Raw genomic sequence first — 23,385 nt, forward strand, 5'->3', positions numbered from 1 at the left:
ACTGCATGGTATTGGAAGAAGCCTTGGATGTAGGTTTGTTAATGAGATCTTTAAATGTTGACTAGTTTAGATGTTTTAAGTTCCTAATTTTTAATATGACTACAAAAATACTAAAATAATTTTACTTCAGTGACATTGAGAAGATTCTCAAAATGAACTATAGGGGTGTTTTTTTCTGTTTTGGGATAAATGAACATAAACAAAACTCCCCGAAAACCAGTGCATGAACTTTTAAAAGTTCAAAAATAAGCCATGAGCTTTGTAGAAATTAGCCTTACTGATAGTTGTAAATAGTTAAGGTTGTCTGATTACTTAAAACTTCTCATTAACTTTTTATTTGTTGTGATGTATATTTATGAAATGGCTTTTTTTTTTCAGTTTATTTCCACAAACATCACAGTAAAGAAAATAATTGAAGATTGAAAGAAGTATAATATTAAAAAAAAAACAAGTTTTTTTTTTTTTCTGATGTATCTTAGAATCTTCTATGCGATTTGGGGGAGGAGTATAGGATGTCTAGGAAATGGCATTTTCAGGGGAGTTAATCTATTAGAAAAGTCATAATTAAAACTCTGAGTTAGTAGAAATCAAATATTGTTTAATATAATTCGTCATCTGAATCTGCGTTAAGACATTCAATAATTGTATTATTGTTTTGCCAGTTTAGTTATTTGAGTGATGCAAACCTGTCATCTATACAATAAAAAAATAGTGAGGTATGTCTATACTCTGTCAGTTTGTTTAATTTTAAAGATGAAAGTTAAATTTTAGAACCCTTTTCATTTGCTTTTTTACCTTAAGTGGGAGCAGCTTTTAACTTCACGAAAACCACTCTCCTCAAAGTCATTAAAGACTTTCATGCTGCCACATCCAGTCGTCTGTCTTCTGATGCAGCAGCAGTTGATCACATCTTCCATCAAATTCTTCCTTCACTTGGTCTTCAGGACTGGCCTGTTGCCCTGACCTCAGGGTCTGATCCCAATACACACTCTTTTCTCCACTTATTCCCTAGGTGAAATATTTCATTTTTGTGGTTTTAAGTGCTAATATATTCCAAATTTATATCTCTAAGTTTGGCCCTTGTTCTGAACTTCAGCCCCATATAGCCAGTCCCTCATATCTCTACTGAGGTGCATGCACTCTAGGCATCTCAAAGTGAGCCTGTCCATAACTAAACTCTGATTTCCCACCACCGCACTCTCATCGGCACCGCACTCTCATCGGCACCGCACTCTCATCTGCTTCTTCTTCAGCCTTCTCCTAAGTCTTAGTGAACAGCAGCACACTTTACCAGTTGCTCGTGTCCACAGCCTGGCATTCTTCTGGATTCCTTTCTTCCTCTCAGACCATGATCATATGTAATCTTAGCAGCAGATTCTGTCAGCTCTACTTTCAAAATATTTTTATAATTTAACCACTTCTCACCATCTTTGCTTCTTACTACTGAATTAATCCAGGCTAACTTCATATCTCCCACCTGGGTTGTTCCAGTAACCTCTTACTTAGTCTTAATTTATTTCAGTTGTCTGCCTTTGCCCCGTTATAGTCTGTTTCCTACACAGACATACACTTCTAAACCTTAAGTTAAATAATGTAATGTTTCTATTCAGACTCGCCAATTTTTTTTTTAATCACTCAGAGTGTACCTTGACCTACAAACCTTACTCATCATACCGTTTTTTCGCTTTCTCGTTCTGCTATAGCCACAGGGGGTCTCCTTGCTATTTGTCAGTTATGCCAATCAGGATTCTGCCTGGGGTCTTAGTACTTGTTCCCTGGGCTTAGAATGTTCTTTCCCTACAATTAGGCTTTGCTCAAGTATCCCAGAAGTCTTTGTTGATTTACCCTATGTGAAACCGTGGGGGTGGCACTTTGGTGAAACAGGAGCTCCTCCCTAAATGGCGACTTGGCTTGAGTTTATTTGGAACTGTCACGGTCACATTTCTTTGACAGCATGTCCCATGCCTAGCAGTGATTCAGGCCTTACAACCAGTCTCTTATTTCATTTGATTCCCACATCAGCGAAGGATATATTACTATTATTGACATTTCTTTCAGTTAAATAGCGTCCAGAAAGTTTAAGGAATTAAGAGTTACAGACATAGCGAAAGGGTTTTCTTTCTCCCTTTCTGCCTCCCCCAAGAAAACTACTGACATGAAACTTTATATGAGTAGATATAGTTTATTTAACTGCTTTGCATTATTCTGTTGTCTGTATTCTATCTCTATCCCTATCCAGAGATTAATAAATTGTATATACTTTTCCACAGTTACAAATGTGGATTTAACGAACACTCTTGTCCATGTTTTCTTCTGTACTGATGTAGAATTTTTAGGATGAATACCTAGAAGTGGAATATTTAGATTCAGATTTTTTAGGTCCTGCAACATTGATCATGGAAATGGTTCTACCGATTTATATTCCAAACTTCAGTTTTCACCCTCCTCAATATATTCAGATTTGTTGATATGCTCTAAAGTATTTGAAATAATCATTCCAATTTGTTACCCTGATTTCCGTGAGCATGTTTTCATATGTTTATCTAGCCTTTACTTCCCTTTAATTGGATTTCTCTTTTTTACAGACTCAGCTTTGTATTAAACAGAATGTTCATTTTGTATTCTTTATTGTATAGTCCAATGATTACTGATTGTTTAGTCTGCCATATTGCTGGAACTGGGTGTATTCCACCCTTATTTTTATACAGCAGGATGAGACGCAGTGCCGCATAGTGGTTGAAAGTGACTTGTTTCAAAATTGCCAGAGTATGAATTCTGGCCCACTGGTATTAGCTCTGTGAACATGGTCAACTTACTTGATCTTTCTTAGGCCCCGTTTCCTCATGTGTAAGACAGGAACAGTAATAATACCTACCTTATTGGGTTGTTGTGAAAATTGGAGTAGATAACGCATAAAAAGTACTTAGCACAATGTTTAGCATAAGGCAGGCATTTATATTGTTGCTATTTGTAGTGCATTGTCATCATTACTATTTGTGGTTTTTTTTTCTTTCCCTTGATTTTATATGTTTATCTTTACATCATATAATGTAGTTTGTGGGGGAGGAGAGATTTCCAGCAACATGTTTAGGTTTAGTATTGTATGTTCTAGGTTGGCTCTGCATTCTTGTTGCCGTTTCTTATTTTATGTTCAATTATATCTAGAAATGATAGTATCTTCTTCAAAAGTATCCTTATATGAGATTTCTTGAACAGTGTAACATTATAAAAACTGAATCAGTGATTTTGAGGTTTTTGTTTCATGGAACTTTACACATCTTACCATATTCTTGTCATATTCTGTATCCCTGTCTTTGAGTTCATGCCTATTGTGTATTCCATTACTTACCTAAAGAATTTGTTCCAGAATGTACTTTTTAGAAATCTGTATGTGTATGTGTTAGCCTAGGATATTTATTTAACAGTATAGAAGATTCTCAAAAACAGGAGTTGAGAATATTATTCTAGTGAAGAGAGTGTTTCCATAAAATTGAATGAGAATCTACTTCACTGATTGGTTCTTTTCACCATAATTCTGTTTTGCAAAGAGAATTAATTAAGAAAACTTAATTGAACAGTGAGCTAGTTTCATTAGTGTCACTTTTCTTGTCGAGGTTCTAGGTTCCTTTTGTAAGTTACTACTGATAAGAATCCTCCTTAACAGCTTGACCTCCTTTCAGAAGTGCCTGTGCTGATTTACACAGCTTACCTTTTTGTTTTTCTCATGCCTGGTACTAAGTGACATTCCAATCTGCTGTAGTCATTTGGTAATGCAAAGAGTGAAACTGGAAAGGTAGGCAGGAGGTACCGGTTGGCACCAAATATGCAGTTCAAGATCGCTCATGATACCAGGGAGAGAATGTCAAATACTTGAACCAGAACAACATATTGTTTTAGTTTGTAAAATTCCAGTTATAAGGCAGTAATAGTCATGTTATTCTACCTCAAAATTATTTTGTTTCTCATTTGTTCTTTTCACCTCTGTCCCAACCCTCTCTCTCATGGATGTGTTTTGTGTGAAATGTGAAAGGTCTTAAGATAGTGGCTTGAAAAAACTGCCTGTGTTTTAAAATGTGCTTGTGTTTGTTTCCTAATGCAGTACTTTGAAGATATTTTAGGTTTAGGTAAGTTGCTTTAAGTTTTTTTTTCTTAATTGGAGTAGGTTGAGTGCTGTGAATTCAGTTTTTAGTGTACTATAAAAAGATAGATGGAAGCACTTTGTAGGAAGTTTCTTTGAATCACTTGCTATAGTTTGAGTGTTTACTTTGATCTGAAACTCACTGTAAATCCAAGTAAATGATGATCTACCAATGTTCGTGTATATAATTTGTATGGTACTTTATCTTCATCGTTCAAATTTAGAACCTTCTTATTATTTCACATACTTAAAGAAGAATCTTAGTTGCAGATTCAAGATGAAGATTATAAAGCATTTTCTTGGGTTTTCTTTCAGTATTATAATTTTGAGGCTGAATTTAAGAACATGGTTATTTTCTGTAGACACCAAAACATTTTATAATTTTATGTATAGGTTGATTTGGGTAGATGAGTTATATCATTGGAAATGATTTCAACTCTCAGAAATTGTATTTCAACAATATAATTTTTTATTGTGTGTGTGTGTGTGTGTGACAAAGTCTCGCTCTATTGCCCATAGCTGGAGCCGATCTCGGCTCATTGCAACCTCAGCCTCCTGCAAGCGATTCTTCTGCCTCCTGCATTCAAGCGATTCTCCTGCCCCAACCTCCTACTGGGGTTACGGGCACCCACCACCGTGCCCAGCTAATTTCAACAATAGAATTTTAAATATGTATACTGCCATTCTATTTTTTCTACAAAGTTTGATAGTTTTCATTTTTCACATCATACATACAGATCTTTAATATATACTCTGTTATTTTTTGCTTTTGTATTTAGTTTTGCTAGAGATAGGTTTTTTATACACACACACATAAACACAAACACACACCCTTTTTTAACTTTTAGGTTCGGGGTACATCTGCAGGATATGCAGGTTTGTTACATAGGTAATGTATGTCATAGGAGTTTGTTGTACTGATTATTTTATCAGCCAGGTATTAAGCCTAGTATCCATTAGATATTTTTTTCTGATCTTCTTTCTTCTTCCACCCTCCACCCTCCAATAGGTCCCAATGTGTTGTTCGCCTCTATGCACACCCACCTTTTAAACTAGTTCTTATGTAAGTGTAGGCACTTGAGAATTTTTAGACAGGAAGTAATATTTATCAAGTGCCTTATTTGTGGCAGGTTCCTTTATATAGTGTGAATCAGTTAGTAACCACCAAACCCTGTGAAATAGTAGCCCCTCCACTTTATAGACAGGGAACTTGAGAGATCTCAAGTGTTTTGCACAGTCATGTGGGTATTAAGTGAAAGTAAAATTAACTGGGAGTTTACCCAATGTCTGGCTATTTCCAAGGCTCTGCCTCGCTTTTTGTATGACACACCTGTTGCTTGTTCAGTGTAAGCAAGCTGTGTTTGACTTCTGATGTTAAATAATTCATTATCCATTTACAGAACCAAAGTTCTTCTTGAGTTTTAGTAGAGCATTTAAAAAAAAAACAGGTTTACTTTATTTTGCATTTAATAGTTGGTAATTATAACTGAATTGTTTTCATATTACACATTTTTTAGCGTGAAAATTTTCAAACACAAATGAAACTCATTCCGTAGACTTCACAATTTTCAGTTTGTCTTTCTTAATTTTGTTGTTTTTAGGTGCATTGTTTTTTAAAGCAGATCCTAAAACCCGTCATGTTATTTCTTCCCTACTTCAGTGTGTATCTAACAAAAATTCAACCATCATGCAATTATCTCATTAACAAAATTAACCGTAATTCTTTGTTATTATCTGTTATTTGGTCCATACTGAGATTCCCTATATCTCTCAAGAATGTGGTTTTGCAGTTAATTTATTTGAATTGGAATCCAAACAAGGACCACACATTATATTTACTTCTCCTACATCTCTTTTAATCTAGAGCGTTTATTTCATGCCATACACTTTGAAAATATTGGGCTACTTTTTCTGTAGAACACCTCTGTTCTAGACTTGGCTTTATCTTTTTCAGGGTGCTGGTGGTTTGACATGTTTCTCTAGCTTTAAAGGCTTGAATGGATTCAGGTCCAATTGTTGGACAAGGCTTTATAAGCCGTGCTGTGTATTTCATATTGAATCACATTAGAAGGTCAAGTGGTGACCGCCTCTGTACTGTCAAGTTCCTTATCGCTGTTTCATTCAAAGATCTTTGTCTAAATCAGTTAGTGGCTACGAAATGGCATTTTTCTAATTCCATTATTTCTCTTTACATTTATTGGCTGGAATTCTTTAAAAGATATGTAGACATAAATTCTGAGCTCCTGTATTGCTTATTTTCCAGAGTAAGGAGTTGATTGCTCTAGTTACCGTCAGTGCTAACATTGATTTTGTTTTGTTGGTGTTCTCATTTTTCTTTGGTATAATGAACTGGTGGATTTTTATGTATTCCATGTTTCAGTAACTTGAGGTCATTTCTGCTGGTATTCAGATTGTCCCAAATTTGTCCAGCTGCAGTTTTTGGTTGGCTAGAGGATTCTTTTGATATGAGTTAGTCTTTGAGAACTTCCTTGTTTTCCAGCATAACAAGATGTCCCAAACTCATCTTGTACATTTTCTGACCTAGACCTGGATTAAGCCATTTCTCCAAGTAGCTGTGGTTTCTTTTAGTGGTATTTAAGAGACTACAGTCTAGGTGCTAGAGATGTTCATTTTTACAGATTGTTGTTTGCTTCTGGACCTTTTCAGTGGGAAAAACTAGGAGATATTTATATTTTGTGGGGAGAAAAATCTGTATATTTCTACTGATGTTTCCAATTCAGAATGGCCTTATATGGCTTTTACTTAATTTATTTAATTTTATATCTCTTTTCTCTTAGATTGAAAACCTTGTCACTGTATAAACACAACTACCTGTTGGCTTTATTGTATCATATAGTTATTATTACAACATATTGCCAATATTATTACTAACAACAGGATATCTGAATGGGGATTTAAAAAATTCTGCAAAATTCTTTGCAGATACTTGTCAGTAGACTAGTCTGCTGGCAGTTTAAAGTCAAAAGCTGTTGTCCAAAATCGCTCAGAAAAAAATCTTTTTTCTGTATGCTAATATGACCAACTTGATAGAGAGTTAAGACTCATTTATTTCAGTTTGTTTTATGTTTCCAACGATTGTCTTTTTTTTGTTAAGTAGTTACATGGTTCCAGAGCTGAAACTGTGTAATAAATTACATTTAGGAAAGCTTTGCTTCCATCTTGATTATGTTTTGGTTTGTCCATGCATGGAAGGCATCTTTTTGAAGATATAACCAAATACAGGTTGTGTGTTTGTTTCCTGTCTTTTCATATAATAGATGCTTATGACACATGCTGTTGTGCATTGTGCTTTTTTCACTTAACTATGTATCTTATGCATCATGCCATATCACAGTATAAAGAGTTTTGCCATAACTCTTAATGGCACAGTTTTATTCCACTCAATGAATGTACGAGAATTTTTTTAACCAGTTCCCTACTGCTGGATCATTTTCAAACATTTGCTTTTATAAACATTGCCACAGTGAATGTGAATAGCCTTTCGCATTTCATATATATTTTTTTAGTGTATCTTTGGTATAGATCCACAAAAGAATTGCTGTTTCAAAATGTACATGAGTATCTAATTTTACCAAATGTTGCCAAATTCTGCACCTTGGATATATACTTTTTATTTTCCCTTCAGCCCCACAAAAAGACTGTTTTCAAACCTTCAGATTTTTGCCAATTTGGGTGTTGAAAAATGGCATTTTACTATTAGTATTGTCTATTTTAAAGTTGTTTTATTGTGGGTGAGGTTGTTCATCTTTTTGTATATTTAAGGGCCGATTCACTACTTTTGTATGCTGCCTGAAGGTTTTTTTGGGTGCTCATTTTTCTATTGGGTTATTGGGTTCCCTCTTCACAAATTTTAGAAACTCTTTATCTATTAAAGAAATTATATTTCTTTCTGTGAAACAAGTTGGAAATTTTTTTTCCCCCAGTGTGTTACTTGTCTTGGTACTTTACCTATTGTGTGCTTTTTGAATTTTTTGTGATATCAGAGTTTTATATTGTCAAACTTATTAACATTTCTTTAATTGACTTTGGATTTCAAGTCATGGTTAGGAAGCTTTTTTTATTTCTAAGTTTTCATGGAATTCATCCATTTTTTTCTTGTACTTGTGTTGTTTCTTTTTTGTATCCCTCGACCATTTGAAATTTATCTTAATGCACAGTGTGATGTATAGATCCAGTTTTCTCTTTGCCGTCTGTCTGTTTGTCCCAACACATTCATGAAGAAGTTCGTCTTTTCCACACTGATTTGAGACCCACCTAAAAGTCTAGACTTTTTCTTTCATTTATGTCAAGGTGGTGTTTTAAATAGAGATTTTTATAGTTTTTTTAAACATCTAGTAGGCTGACCCTTCATATTTATAATTCTTCTTTTCCTGGATTGCTCTGGATTTCTTGCTTATTTTCCTCATAGGAAATAAAATCTTTTAAATTAGCTTGTTTAGTTCCAGGAAAAAAAGAAAAACCAACAAAACCATTGTATTTTTAGTTACTATTTTCTTAAATTTACAAATTAAGTGTGTAAGTTGAATTTTTTCAGAAGAAAATAAGCAAAAGGTTTTGTTTATTACAAGAGAAATTCTGTTTTGAAAAACAAACTGTTCAATGATGATATTCAGTGTAATTTGACTTCAAATTTGTCTTCATGTCCTTGATAACTACAATTTTATGTTGAAATTGAGTTTAGTTGACACAGTTTTCAAGGTATTCTAGTTTACTTAAGTATTTGAAGTGACATGGAAGTCATAAATCAATCTTTTTTAAAACTATCATTAAAATGAATACAGTTGTGAAAAATTGTTTTTCATGTCCTTGACAATACTGATCTGGTTAATTGGACAGTTGGACTACTTGTTGAAATGAACCAAGTTGTCTCCTGCCTCTAGGAATACCTTGGCAAATGTCTTCTTTCTTAAAATATTTTTAAAAATTATATATCAGAAGATAAGTTTAATCTTACAAAACGAAGTAATAAGTCTGGCCACATTACTTAGTGAAAAAAGTAGGTGAGTTCAGAATCCACTCTGCATTCCTGACCAAAAGTTAAATCTTTGTGAATTGAACTTATTCTTGCAGTTCAGTCAGGTCCAGTCAGTCACCTTTCTTATTTAATTTAAAATGAGGATTCCCCCCTTAGCTAGCATTCATTGACTTTGAGAGTACTAGAACAGCCTGGTTTATTCTAGACAGTAGGAAGATAGCTTATAGCTTTAACAACTGTGGTTGATTTTTCTCAGAGCTGGAATAACATCACGAATTTTAGACTCTGTTGGTCACTTAGCTACACCAAATAGTGACCTGAATGTTTAGACAAGGGCCTGTGTTATTTAAACCTCAGGATTGTAGTGGATAATACAACACTTTTAGGGTAAAATTCTGCTTTAAGCAAACTGTGTTCACTTGTGATGCATCATTACTTTTCTGAGAAATGATAAGTCATAATACAGTAGTCCCACCTATCCACTGGTTCACTTTCTGAGGTTACAGTTAGCCAGAATCAACTGTGGTCAGAACATACGAAATGGAAAATCCAAAAATAAACAACTAATATGTTTCGAATTGCATGGCAGTTTAAATAGTGTGATGAAACCTCTGGCTGTCCAGCTATGTTCCACCCGGGATGTGAATCATCCCTTTGTCTATCATCTCCACGCTGTATATGCTGCCTGCCTGTCACTTATAGCTGCCTCATTTATCAGATAGACTGTTGCGCTGTCACAGAACTTGTGTTCAAGTAACGCTTATTTTACTTAAGGGCCACAAAATGCAAGAGGGGTGATGCTGACATATTGTTATAACTGTTCTAATCTATTATTGTTAATCTCTTACTGTGCTTAATTTATAAACTTCATTATAGCTTTGTATGTATACGGAAAAAAAACCCGTGGTATATATAGAGCTTTGTACTAGTTGCCATAGCAGACGTCCAGTGGGGTGGGGGGTCTTGGAACATATTCCCTACAGATAAGGGGGAACTACTATACACATTATGGTTGGAAGGCTTTGAACTAGAAAAGTGAAGTATAATTCTTTATGTGCACTTACTCTTAGGTGCTATTAAATTGGTAATTAAGTCTTGACCTACTCTAATTTACTATAGTATTTGGCTAGAAATTGGATAATTCACTCTTTTATAGAAAGAACTATAGGTCACTGGATAGCCATGTATTTGAAAAAAGTAACATACTGATGAAATATGTAGTACCTACTGTACTGTGCTAGTTCCTTTTGTGCATACTGTCTATTTAATTCTCCACTGTAACATGGAGAAGTTGGTACTATTATCTCCATTTTTATAGAAGAGGTATCTGAGGCTGAATACCAAACAAGGCTAAAACAGAAACTTTCAGTTTGTGAAAAAGGAGTGTTTTAATGTCATATATATCAAGTAGTAGTTTAACCAAATATATTTATTAAGCCTGTTTTATGTTTGAGGGAAATTGGGTGCATAAAAAGGACTATTTATGAGCTTTTGTACATATTTATAAAATCGTGTATAGTTTTGTTGTCACATATGATGGCATATATTTATATATCTTAATGTATAACTTTTGAAGCATCACTTTGTAAGAAAGATGTTTACTGCACAGTAAAAAGTTTAAAAGCAATGTTAACCTAGTTATTTATACTCACACTGTAAAAAACTGAACTGTTCATGGAAATGTTTGCTATGATTATGGTAAGATGGAAGAGGAAACTATCTTGAGGCGTAAAAGCTGTGTAATTCCATTCATAGGAAGCAGCATGGCTTACTAAATACAATGTTGTCATTTCCTGTGAAAGAGAGAGCGAGAGATAGGATGGGGGTTGGGATAGTTGATATTAGAAAGAGCGAGAGATAGGATGGGGGTTGGGATAGTTGATATTAGAGAGAGAGAGAGAGGGTTACCAGGTTTGCAGTTCAGGGAAGTTCAGGAAGTTAGTCATAATGTATCTGGACTATATCAAGGACTTCAATAATGTTTTTCACCATGTTATTGTGTTTAAGGACTGGATCTAAAATAATTAGATGAAGTAGAAACCAGTTGATTAGTTGTACTCAAAGACTGTTGTTTAGCAGATTTTTGCCAAGCTGGAGAAATGTTACTTGGTAAACTAACATGAAAATGACGGGAATTTTAATTTTACTGGAAACTCTTAGGAATCAACAATATTATGTGGTCACTAAAAAGCTAGTTTAATCTCAAGTTGCATTAATTACAGGCATAGCATGTAGAATTTGTGTACTTACCGCTGGTCAGACCACATCTGGAGTTCTGTGATCAACTCCAAGAACTCTTTTAGGCTAGGAGGATGGAACATGAGGGGGTTCAGAGGAGAACTGATCAATATAGGGCGTGGATTTGAAATTATGTCACAGGAAGGAGAACAGTGGAAGAAACTAGAATTAGAACATCGTTCTGAAGAGGTTCTAGACTTGTTCTGAATCCATGGTTTTCAGCTGGGACAATTTTGTTCCCCCAGGTGCCATATAAAAGTGTCTGGAGACGTTTTTGGTTATTACACCTGAGGGTGTGATGCTGCTGGTACCTCCTGCATAGAGGCCAGGATGCTCACAACGTCTCACAATATGCAGGACAGCCCCCATAAGAAAGAATGATTCAGCCCTGAATGTCAGTAGTGCTGAGGTTGAGAAACCCCTTTCTCAATCTAAACTGGTTTAACTGTGACCCATAGTAAGACAAAAATTGTATTTTGCCTTGCAGCCCAGGATGTACACAGGAATAACTGAATTTAAAATTTTGTGAGACAGTGTTTGCCCTGTTTTCTTACCCCAGAGTGCATTGTACCTGGTAGAAATCATCTGCCCTGATCCATTTCATGTATAAATAGAAAAAAAATGATGATCAAGAAGCCATGGTTTGAATCTAGGTCTAAATGATACCAGTGGGTAAAACTAAGCCCAATTGATCAAGCTGTGTGAGAAAGATTTTGCTTTAAATAAAAGGCAGGACTTTCTAGCTAACTATCTATACCAAGAAAGAATATATTGCTTGGCTAGATAGTTCCCTGTCACTAGATTTTTTTCAGGGGGTTCTTAAGTTGAAGTCTATGAGTATGATTCATGGGGCCTTTGAACTTGGATGAGAGGAGGATTACATTTGTATTTCCAATAAATACGTCTTTATTAACCTCTGATGATAATGTAGCATTTTCTTCACTCATGAGTTTATTATACTCATTACTTCAAAATCCAAGCTGTATGAACCTGAACCAACTGTAGATCTTATGTAATATGTTAAGAAAGAAGCACTTATATTACTACATTATAGGTTTTACAGATATTTTGGTTACGTTTTAATGTAGTCCTTTGAGAACCAACTCATAGCCTTCACTGGATGTCCAAACAGTGATGGCAAAATCAGTTATACCCTAGACTAGATCGTTGGCTTTAGGTTCTGTGTTATGTACATGTGTACAAATATAGTATTTAAAGATTACGATTGAGTTGTAAACATAATCTTTAATCACAGATGTGATCATTGCTTTTTTGTCATGAGGGTTTAAAATGTTTTTAATTGATTATCTTTCAAATTCCCAGTGTATGTCTCTGTGGGTAGTTATTTAAAAATAGACAGTTAAAAATTTTTAAGAGTACTGTAGGGAAGACTTTCACTTTTTGATCCCCCTTCCATAATGCTGACTAAGAGTTTGGGTAGATTTCTAATTCCAGTGAAGTCTAGCAGCAGAGCACTGATTTCACTTGCTTTGAAAGTTGGCAGGGTTATGGCTTACAAATGTGTAGCTGCTGTGAGCAGATGATTGTTAAGTAGATAATGTTGGCAGTTATAACTGGGGCAATTTTAAAAGTATGTTGGCTTGTTGGTTTTCACAGCAGGCTGTGTTTTCTGGCAGAGAATTTTGTTTTATTTATAACATTTAGGTGTTTGGGTACTGGATGGATTTTTGTTAGAGTTCATAAAAAGAGAGATCTATGCAATCGTGTGCTTTCTCTCTGTTTTGTTAGTTTTCTTAAGTCCAGAAATGTTTTGTTCTTTGCTTGGAAGACGACCTTTTCCCACTTTCAGTGAACTTGGTCTTTCTCAGATTTGGTGAATAAGCATTAAGATGTACTTCTAGTACAGTGGTTGGTTCACGTTACACAATTGTGCATTGCTGTGTATTAAGCTTATGCCTTTATTTTCAGACAAAAATTTGATGAAGTTATTTGATTTTAAAGACCTCATGTACACATGAAGGTATAAATTCTTTTTCTAGAATTGGATTGTGTTTGCTAAGTTGCTCTCAGTTGCTTGTTTGCCAGTTTACATTGCCAGCAACAGAATAATAGTGCCCTGTGAAAGTCCATACTTTACTGTGCTCATTTTATAGATGAGGAAACCAAGGTTAAAGACAAAGCAAATGGATTGAATTTTTAGAGAAAATTATTTTGTGGTTGGGAAGGTCAGAAAATTCTAAGGTAATGGAATTCGTGCTAATAGAAAACTGGGTTTCTAGGAGCTTTATAGGAATGAGGAGTGGGAGGAAAGGGCTAGGAAGACGGTTTCCTGGGAATGAATACAGTGGAAAGAATGTTAGCCTGGTGAAGAAATTTTATGGTTTTTTTTTTTTTTTTTTTTTCAAATGCTTCCAGGTATATTATTTGTCTTGTAAAAATTTTAGGTAATGAAATGCATTTCATTTCAAATAGTGTTCTTGAAGTATTAGTATTTAAAAATAGTGTTCATAGAAAAGATTTCAAAAGCCCATATTCAAATATTTCTTCTATCCTCTGCCTAAAGCTGTTAACACCTTAATGTTAAGTAGGTCAAATGGCTATTGCCATCAGGTTGTTTTGTGTACTAGCAACTGGTGTGTGTTGAAGGCACAGCTGTATTTTTTTTAACCTTTGCACATATTTTGTAGACACCAGCATAAGAAATAAATTGGTTGTGTGCGTGTGTAATAAAGTGGACAGTCTGTCAGTTTCCTCTGTGGGGAGTAGGAATTGGTGATCTGTTTGAAGTTAGCATTGTTTTGCTACTGGCTAGGACATGGGTTTCATGTAAGTGCTAACCATAGAAGAAAAGTAAATTGTGCGTGGTTGACCTATTTAAGTTTTAGAAAGAATGATTCTGATCAGCTTTATCAAAAGGAGGTTTAGGGTTGTCCTGGTGAATTTCTACTGGCTTGGAGAATACAGCCAGTTGGTTGTCAGTTTTATTAATGAAATACTGATATTTAAAAGAAAATCTGCATCTTTAATTGTTTATTTCTTGTATTGACTCTAGTAATTTCACAATGTAGCTTGGTTTTGTTGTTGTTGTTGTTTTTTTTTTTTAGTTTTGGATCATTGTATTCTTTTGATAAGCATGAAAAGAATTTTGTTTTGGAGTTGACCTAAAGCAGTTTTTCTGTTTCAGTAATCATTGGTGATAATATTTCTCAGGGAAAAGTTTATATCAAGGTAAATATTTACCAAAGAAACTTGTTTTCCTGGCAGGAGAAATAACCATTAAGGAAAGGAAACGTGATTATTGTATTTTTTCCTTCCTTTTGAGTTAAATTATTGAGACATACTGAGATGAGCATTGTACACTGACTGTACTGATAAAGTGATCATAGGCAGTTATTATCTTACCTATTCTAAATAGAAACTTCTTTCTGAAAACATGCTGCTTGCAAGTAAGCTCTTCATTTAGGTATAGAGTACCTATAGCAGTGCTTTTTTTTTTTTTTTTAAGAAACCTTTGTCTTTGTAAGATTATAACTAGGTTGGCTGCAACATATTAGACTATTAATTCTGCCCTTGAGACTTTATGGCTGTTTATTGTAAATTTAAGTTTTGCTTTCCAGAGTTCTTATCAATTGAGAACAGACAACCACAGCTGGCAGAATTAGATCTTGTTATTGGGCATCTTGACTCACATTTGTTTTTATTGTTATATGCAGAGCGTTGTATTGGATCCTGAGGGAGGACCTAGAATAATGAATAAAAGAGGTTTCCTTGTCCCAGAAAAGCTATATTCTAGTGGGAGAGACTGTAAAGAAGAAAACTTCTCATTGTTGAGCGCTTACCTGTGTGTCAGGTAGCATGAGTTGCTTTATATATTTTGTTTAATCCTCAAAACAAGCATGTTTTCATTTTATAAATGGGGAGATTTGAGTTCACGTAGACTTTAAATAACTCACTCAAGGATATGGCTGTCATGTTGAAATGTGAACCTGTTCATGTCCTGTTGCAGCCCCCCAGATTTTTCCGCTGCACTGCAGAACAGACAGATGTTTAGACGTGGTAGATGCGGTTGATTAGGCACTGTGTGGGGCGTGAGCTACCTCGGAGTCCCTTGTGAGCAGTAAGAATACTTGTATTTGAATGCCAGGCCTGTCTAGGTAGGTGATGGTCTCAAGTCACCAACAATTTCTTTCTCTCATTTAACCATTCATTCGTTTGTTTCTTCTGGAACTTTTCTTGTACCTGTTGTAAGATCAAAGAAAAATAGTTAGTGTCAAACTCCCAGCAGAGCATGGTGATGTAGGCAGGTCTGGGGCCAGTTAATGCTGGCTGTACCTCAGCTCTGCTGCTGGGCAAGCTAGGTGATGGTGGTCAGTGTACTTCTTTGGACCTCCCCTCCTCTCCCCAACCCTCTGCACCCTTCCTCTCCCCTCCCTTCATACCCAGTTTTCAGGTCTAGGAACTTGATTTTATCCATTTGACTAGTTTTGATAAGATTCTGTGGAATTATTCACACCAGCCAAACATGATTGGCAAAATAATTTAGCAGAATGTTAACCTGTTTATTAAGGGAATATTCTGGGAACAGATATTAATACATTCTTGTGTGATGTCAAGCTAAATTAATATTTATTAACATGTAGTACAAATGAAATATAATAAAACGTAGTTTTCATAGGCTTTATTGAGGCTTGGTAGAACCTGGAACATTGTTTCCAGGAATACTCTTCCTTTTCTATACACAGGAATGCTACTGCTTGATGAGGACATCAGTATCTCCTTACTCCCTTGGGTTTCTTTTTTTTCTCTCTTTGATCTCTTAACATTTTATGTAAGGTAAGTAGCTGGGCCACATTGGTAATAAAGATTTTATGTTTGCAGTTTCCTTTTTTACAGTGAAGGGCAGTAATTTATATGTAAGGAATTTTCATGAGGGTGACTAAGTGGATTCTCCTCTTTTCCCTGTTTGTCTTTATCAGCTCATTCTGGATTCTTTCCTTTGTGTTGCTGATGTTAATGGGCATTCCCTCTCACCCTTGCCAGCCACAGATGATGCTTCTGTTTTTCTTTTGGTTCTTTAATATCTGGTAATTTGGAATTATTTGTTGACAATTCTCAGGGAAACTGGTGCTTTTGTATTTCTTGTCATCCTTTGGTACATCTGGCCTGTTTTATTCTGATTACAACTAATGTAAAACTATTTCGTTAGCAAAATGATTGAGTACTGTGGAGATTAATTGCTTTTTTGCTTTAACTTCTTGTATAAGGGTGAGCCTTTGGAGAAGCCTGGGGGTAGTTTTGCCAATGAATATTTTGGAGACTATTAGGTTTAATATAAAGATGGTTTCAGGGTGGTAGTGTGAAAGTATTGGAATCCTGGAATAGAAATACAGCTCCTATGATAAAATCTTAAATTTATACAGCTAAATTTGTATAGAAATTTTTGTTTTCTAAAGTGTCATTTTAGGAGTCCGTGGAAGGGGGTAGATAGCGGCAGATGCTTGAATGATTCTAAGAGGTACAGCCAGCAGATGTGGGGAGAACGAAGGTGAAGGAAAGCTGGGGAGACAGTGCATAGGGTGTGGTCAGCACAGTACCTGGCACAGAGGTGGTGAGCGTGGCCTGTCATTAATATTACCTAAGACTCACAAGTTTATAGTGTAGGAGCATGTTTCACATGCATTTTTAGTTATAAAGATTTGGGTTTTTTTTTAGATGAAGTCTTGCTCTGTCGCCCAGGCTAGAGTGCAGTGGCGCGATCTTGGCTCACTGCAACCTCCACCTCCTGGGTTCAAGCAATTCTCCTGCCTCAGCCTCCTGAGTAACTGAGATTACAGGTGCCTGCCACCACGCCCAGCTAATTTTTGTATTTTTCGTACAGACAGGGTTTCACCATCTTGGTCAGGCTGGTCTCGAACTCCTGATCTCAGGTGATGTGCCCACCTCGGCCTCCCGAAGTGCTGGGATTACAGGCATGAGCCACCGTGCCCGGCAGTTATAAAGGTTTTAGGGTTGCCAGACTAACATAGAGATGGAGATGTTTAAAAGGATGTCAGCTTTGCTTTTTTTGTTACTTGACCCAAAGCAGACTAAGAGGTTGTTGATAGAATTTCTGAGAGACAGCAGGACTCCTACTCATGTAGCTCCCATTTTGCCAACTCTTTAAGCTTTCTCAGGTCTCACATCCAAAACTATGGCACTCCTTTACTCCAGAATCTATGGGTAAGTATCGTTTCTGAACATACATGCTCATTTATTTTGTATTTTTTCTTGGTATAGTGGGTAGCAAGACACCCTGAGCAAGCACTGTAAAGTTTCAGGGCTAGAAATGTGCCTTACTGTCTCATTTTTTTGTTTTGATTTTCATAAATTTGTATAGTTGTTAACCCTGTTCTAATACAGGTTAAGTGTCTCTAACTTGAAAACCTGAAATATGACATGCTCCAAAATCTGAAACGTTTTGAGCGCCAACATGACACTCAAAGGAGAAATGCATATATTGCAGCATTTCAGATTTCAGATTCTCAGATCAGACATGCTGAAGTGTATAATGCAAATATTCCAAAATCTGCAAATACTCAAAATCCAAAATAGTTCTGGTTCCAAGCATTTTGAATAAGGTATTCTCAACCTGTATCCCATTTCTCCTATTTTTCTTCAAATAAATACTTCTTAATTCATACTTATTAGTCAAAAAGAGGCTAGTGGGTTGGGGAAAAGTAAAGAAAGGCTTCATTCAGTGTGATGGGCTTTGAGGACCGCAGTAATGGTTTGACTTTTGAGAACATGCAAGCTCCTGCAAAATGTAAAGCCAAGGAATGATGTGTTGTGACTTAGTTTGAACAGGACTTTGGTTGGATTCTGGGTGTATTTTGATGGATCAGATGTGGAGGGTGAGAGAAAGAAGAACCAAGGATGACTTTAGTTGAACAACTGAATCTTTAATCTTGCTTGAGACAGTAAAAGTGACCTAGGAGTTAGAAATATTCTTTGGAATTTTTGTTGGGAGTTGTACTTTTTCTGTATGCAAGGAAATAATGGGAAAGGACATCCCACAGTTGTGAGCGTCAGCCCACATTGCAGTAGATGATACCTGTGGAGGGGATACCTTTGGCTGGAATTCCAATGTGCTTTTTCTCTAGAGGTGAGATTTTGAGACAAATCTAAAATGTGTTCATTGATTATGGGCAAGTAGTTCATTTAGAAAATTAGTTACAACTATTAGGTTGGTGCAAAAGTACTTGTGCTTTTTGCCATTGAAAATAATGGCAAAACCCACAATTTTGCACCAACATAATATATTCTTCAAAAATTAAGAGTTTTCATTTATTCGCATTAATGGTTGGGACCAACATTTCCCTCTTGCTTTTTAAAAGGAACTTGTTCATTTAGGCTTTTGACCCTTGGAGCTGGAAAGGGACCTCACGGGCAGTACAGGCATGGACTTTGGAGTCTGGTGGATCTGGGTCTTAATGCTGGATCTGCCACATACCAGCTTGAGCACTGAACTCAACTCTATGAGTTTGGACGACTAGATCTTGAAATAGGGTTAAATAATAGTATCTGTTGAGCTGCATTCTTGTAAATATTGAGTGTCATGGTGTGCCTACCACTTGCCAAGGACCAATAGATGTTAGCTGTTGATAACATCATCTATTTGACAGCCATTATTTCATACATGAGACAGGTGAGGCAAAGAGAAATTGTAAGTAACTTGTTTAAAGTCAGAAATGAAACTTGAAGACTAAAAACCCATCTAAGTTAGTCTCAAATGTTTATGATAAAGAAGCATTTTTTAAAAAAGTGAACAGACTTTCTCATTTATTATTACAAAAAGTAAATCCTTTTCAGAATGTTGTTTTCCAAAAATGTACCATTTTGTTTTCTTTTAGGATTTGGAGTTCCATGGAGTGATGAGATTTTATTTTCAAGATAAAGCTGCTGGAAACTTTGCAACAAAATGTATTCGGGTCTCTAGTACTGCCACCACTCAAGATGTAATCGAAACGCTTGCGGAGAAATTTCGACCTGATATGCGAATGCTGTCCTCTCCCAAGTATTCACTCTATGAAGTGCATGTCAGCGGAGGTCAGTGTATACAGGAAGGGTTTGCTAGAGGCGTGACCTGACCTGTGAAGAGACAGCTTGTCCAGGGGCATTGTGGTCATGTCAGGTTTACTGCTCGTCTCCATCTTTCTTCTCTTTTGGTGGGTAGGGAAGTAGCTGGCAGGCTGATAAAACTGTTTTATGTCTGGGAAGTGTTCTTATAAATCCCTGGTACATATATCTGTTGGAAGTTAGAATGAACATATTAATTTTGCATATGCTTATTTCTCCAAAGATAAGTAGCGTTACATTTATCCAGCATATCTGGGTGTCTCATACATTGTGTAGTATGCTACCTGTTTTTTGAGAATGTTTTATGTGGCTTTTATGTAGAGATTATAATATTATAATTGTAACACAGTTAAATATTATATGGGTATGAGTCATCAATCTTGCGGTTGTATCTTAAGGAAACCTCCTTATGTATTTAGTAATTTCTGCTTGAATTAACATTAGACATTTCGGAAAATATCTTATATAGCAATATCAAATGACAACTAAAATTAGACTGATTAAGAAATGTGGAAATGTAGGTGAGTGCCATGGCTTATGCCTGTAATCCTGACATTTTGGGAGGCTGAGGTGGGAAGATTGCTTGAGGCAACATAGTGAGACCCGTCTCCACAAAAAAAAAAAAAAAAAAAAAGTTAGCTGGGCGTGATGGCACATGCCTGTAGTCCCAGCTACTTGGGAGGTTGAGGCAGGAGGATCACTTGAGCTCAGGAGTTTGAGGCTTCAGTGAGCTAGGATCATGCCACTGCACTCCACCCTGGGTGACAGAGTGAGACCTTGTCTCTAAAAAAATTAATAAAATGAAATGTAGAAATTTTTAAATTTTTTCATTGGTGTTTTGGAAATGTTGAGTAACCTGTTCTAATAAAATACAAATTACAGTTGGTGCAGCAAATAAAGGATTTATGTATAGCACAAACCTAATTTGAATACCTCTTTTAAGTTCCATCCACAGATCTTTTTTGAACATTTTTTTTTTAAAACTTAAAAAATACTGCTTTCTTTGTACATGTGAAAATAGACTAAAGTGTTTGTAATATGTGAGATTTTCAGGTGTGACTAAATCCTTTTTCCCTCAGTAGTATGTAAGTCAGGCCATTTTTTGTTGTTGTTGTTTACTTTTTTTCTAAGGTTATCACCTTCATCATTAATGCCAAAACTAAATTTGACAATAGAAGGTGTTCTCAATTTTGGATGATTTTTCTGAAGCTGAGTTTTTCCTTTACCTTAGAATCTGTAAATAGGTTACAAAGTAGAATAAAATCTCTCTCACTTCCACCTTTTTTTCTTTCTAGTTTGTGCTGTTCAGTTAGTTGAATACTGTCAAGTGTGAAGTCTTTGAATAATATGTAAGATTGGAGTTTGAGGTCTAAAAATTGGATGATTTTGATTTTTTAAAGAAAAAGGTGAAAACAAAAAGATGGTTAAAGAAGAAGGAAATAGTGTCTTCCCCACTCCCTCAGGTACCCTTCCACACCTTTGGGCTTAAAGTGCTGGTTTTTTCACCAGTGCCCCAGGTATGAGGAAAGCCCTAGCATGCAGGTTCTCAGTCTTTTCTGGGTTACAGAACCCTTAGCGTCTCAGTAATTTTTTAATAATGGCACCACTAGGCCAGAGGAAATACCTAATAGTCCATTTCATTAAGTAGTTAGATTCAGACAGGTTTAGTAAGTGTTTAACAGTGAACAGTTAGGAGATGTTTGAAAAATAGTACACATAAAATGATGGAAAACTAAAGCTTTCATTTTATTCTTAATCACAGCTGCTGTCTGCTGGGACAGTTGTGCCTCTCGGGCCTTTCCGAGCTCCTCAGACCCCGGGAGCCCTCACTTCTTGTCCATGTTGATTTTCAGGCAGTGCTGCTTGTTTATTACAGCGTTACGGAAAACCCAGCTTTGTATGTATGTGATGCCAACAGAAGAGATGCTGTGCAGTCTGCTGCAGTCCAGCAGCCACCCAAACCAGTTCTTTTGGTGTCTGGCACATGCACCTTGTTTCTCTTGAATATTTAAATGCTCCTCAGTGCACTGGGATCACCTCAGCACGTTTGCATACTGCAGCCCTAGTGAGCTAAAGCCCCAGCCCCAAACCTTCAGCCACCAGGGAAGCTCTGCATCTATTCTTTTTATATAGTACAAGTCTTTGTGTGAATTCAGTAGGAAACAAAAAGGATCATGCTACTTTAAAAACGTAAAACGAAACCACTAAGGCAGAAGAGATCTTAAATGCGTAAAGATAAAGTAGCACCCAGTTCCCTCTTTACCTTCAGTGCCTACTCACACGTGCTTTAGAATATCTCAGCCCTCTTCTTGCTTTACTTTTATGATTTATACATAATTGTTAATGTTCTCTAAAAGTTGCTCTCTGAAGGATTTTCATCTAGTAAAAATTTTGCAACAAGAACGATTTGGTAATTTTGGTTTATGGAAAGAATTCAGACTTACTGTTCTATCCCTAATTTTTACTGTGGTTTTAATTTCTTATATTTTCAGTTGATAAAATAATTATCCAAAATTTTTTATTTCTGTATTTTTTTGATAACTAGCATTTCTGTTGTTTCCATTACGCAATAATTCTTTTTTTTCTTTTTTTGAGACGGAGTCTCATTCTGTCGCCCAGGCTGGAGTGCAGTGGCATGATCTTGGCTCACTGCAACCTCCACCTCCCGGGTTCATGCGATTCTCCTGCCTCAGCCTCCTGAGTAGCTGGGACTACAGGCGCACACCACCACACCTGGCTAATTTTTTGTGTATTTTTAGTAGAGACAGGGTTTCACTGGCTCTTGAACTGGTCTTGAACGCCTGACCTCGTGATCCACCTGCCTCGGCCTCCCAAAGTGCTGGGATTACAGGCGTGAGTCAGCGCGCCCGGCCACACGATAATTCTTTAGCTAGTCTCATGGCCTCCTATTTTTACCAGCCTCCTTTTAGCATATCCTGTATATAATTACCTGGATAATCTTTGTTAACACTATTAGTAGTACTGTCAATATCATCATTGTTGTCATCACTATGGTGTCATTTTTTATGGGGAGGGTGGTGGTAAAGTATTGCTCATTTAAAATTTAAATTTTTGGCATAGCATTGAAAGTGCTTTTTCAAATTAATAGTTATCTTCCCCTGCGTGAGGCTGTAGTAAGACCCTTGTGCCCTCACCATGCCGTTACTGCCTGTCTTTCTGACAGTTTTCTGGAACAACCTATACTTATCCTTTCCTTCAAGGGCTGACCTGGTCATATAGTCTCTGGGCATCTTTTCGTTGAATAACCTAACCAAAGTGATCGTTTGTACTGCCTCACCTAGTGTTTTTATTGTAATATATTATTACTAATACAGCAAAGTACTGTTTTCCAGAGATAGTATCTGTAAAAGGCCCCTTAGAAAAACACATTTAAAACTAGGATCAAAGCTGAATGTGGTAGCATGTACCTATAGTCACAGCTACTCAAAAGGCTGAGGTTGGAGGGCTACTTAAAATCAGGAGTTTGAGATCAGCCTGGGCAACATAGTGAGACTCTCATCTGGAATCAGATTTTATAGTAAATGGTGACAACGTTTGGAGACCTTTGTTAGAAAAACAAAGTCTATCTCGTATTTATCATTTATTACTTCAAATATGGACTAATTGAAAAAACAAAGACTTAATCTTGGGCTGTCTTTCTTGACTTTCTGTGTGACTGTTGGGGTGTGATTATGAAGAGCACTTTGAGTTTAGGACTTGAACCAGTATTTCTCAGAACGTCTTCCAGTCCTTGGAAAATCACATCTTTCTCTTGCAAGGAGTCTATGTTATCATCATCCTTATCAGTTATCTCTTTAGTTATTAATTGGTCTGTCTGATCCTCATTTATCAGTGACCGAGTTTGTGCTTGATGGAGTTTTTACTATCACTTTCATCAGCATTGTGCAATCTTTTTTTTTTTTTTTTTTTTGAGACA

The 23,385-nt window shown here is 36.1% G+C and overlaps 1 protein-coding gene across 23 annotated transcripts in view; it reads left to right on the forward strand.

Moving 5' to 3' along the window:
- AFDN (afadin, adherens junction formation factor) overlaps window positions 1-23,385 on the forward strand; it is a 145,067-nt gene that overhangs the window by 19,314 nt on the left and 102,368 nt on the right. For all 23 annotated transcript variants that reach the window (XM_063666839.1, XM_063666850.1, XM_063666842.1 and 20 more), the window contains exon 2: window positions 19,223-19,418. In XM_063666839.1, coding sequence (XP_063522909.1) covers window positions 19,223-19,418 — 196 coding nt within the window. The remainder of the gene's footprint in view (window positions 1-19,222; window positions 19,419-23,385) is intronic.

This window comes from Pongo pygmaeus, chromosome 5 (assembly GCF_028885625.2).
Source record: "Pongo pygmaeus isolate AG05252 chromosome 5, NHGRI_mPonPyg2-v2.0_pri, whole genome shotgun sequence".
Lineage (NCBI taxonomy): Eukaryota > Metazoa > Chordata > Mammalia > Primates > Hominidae > Pongo > Pongo pygmaeus.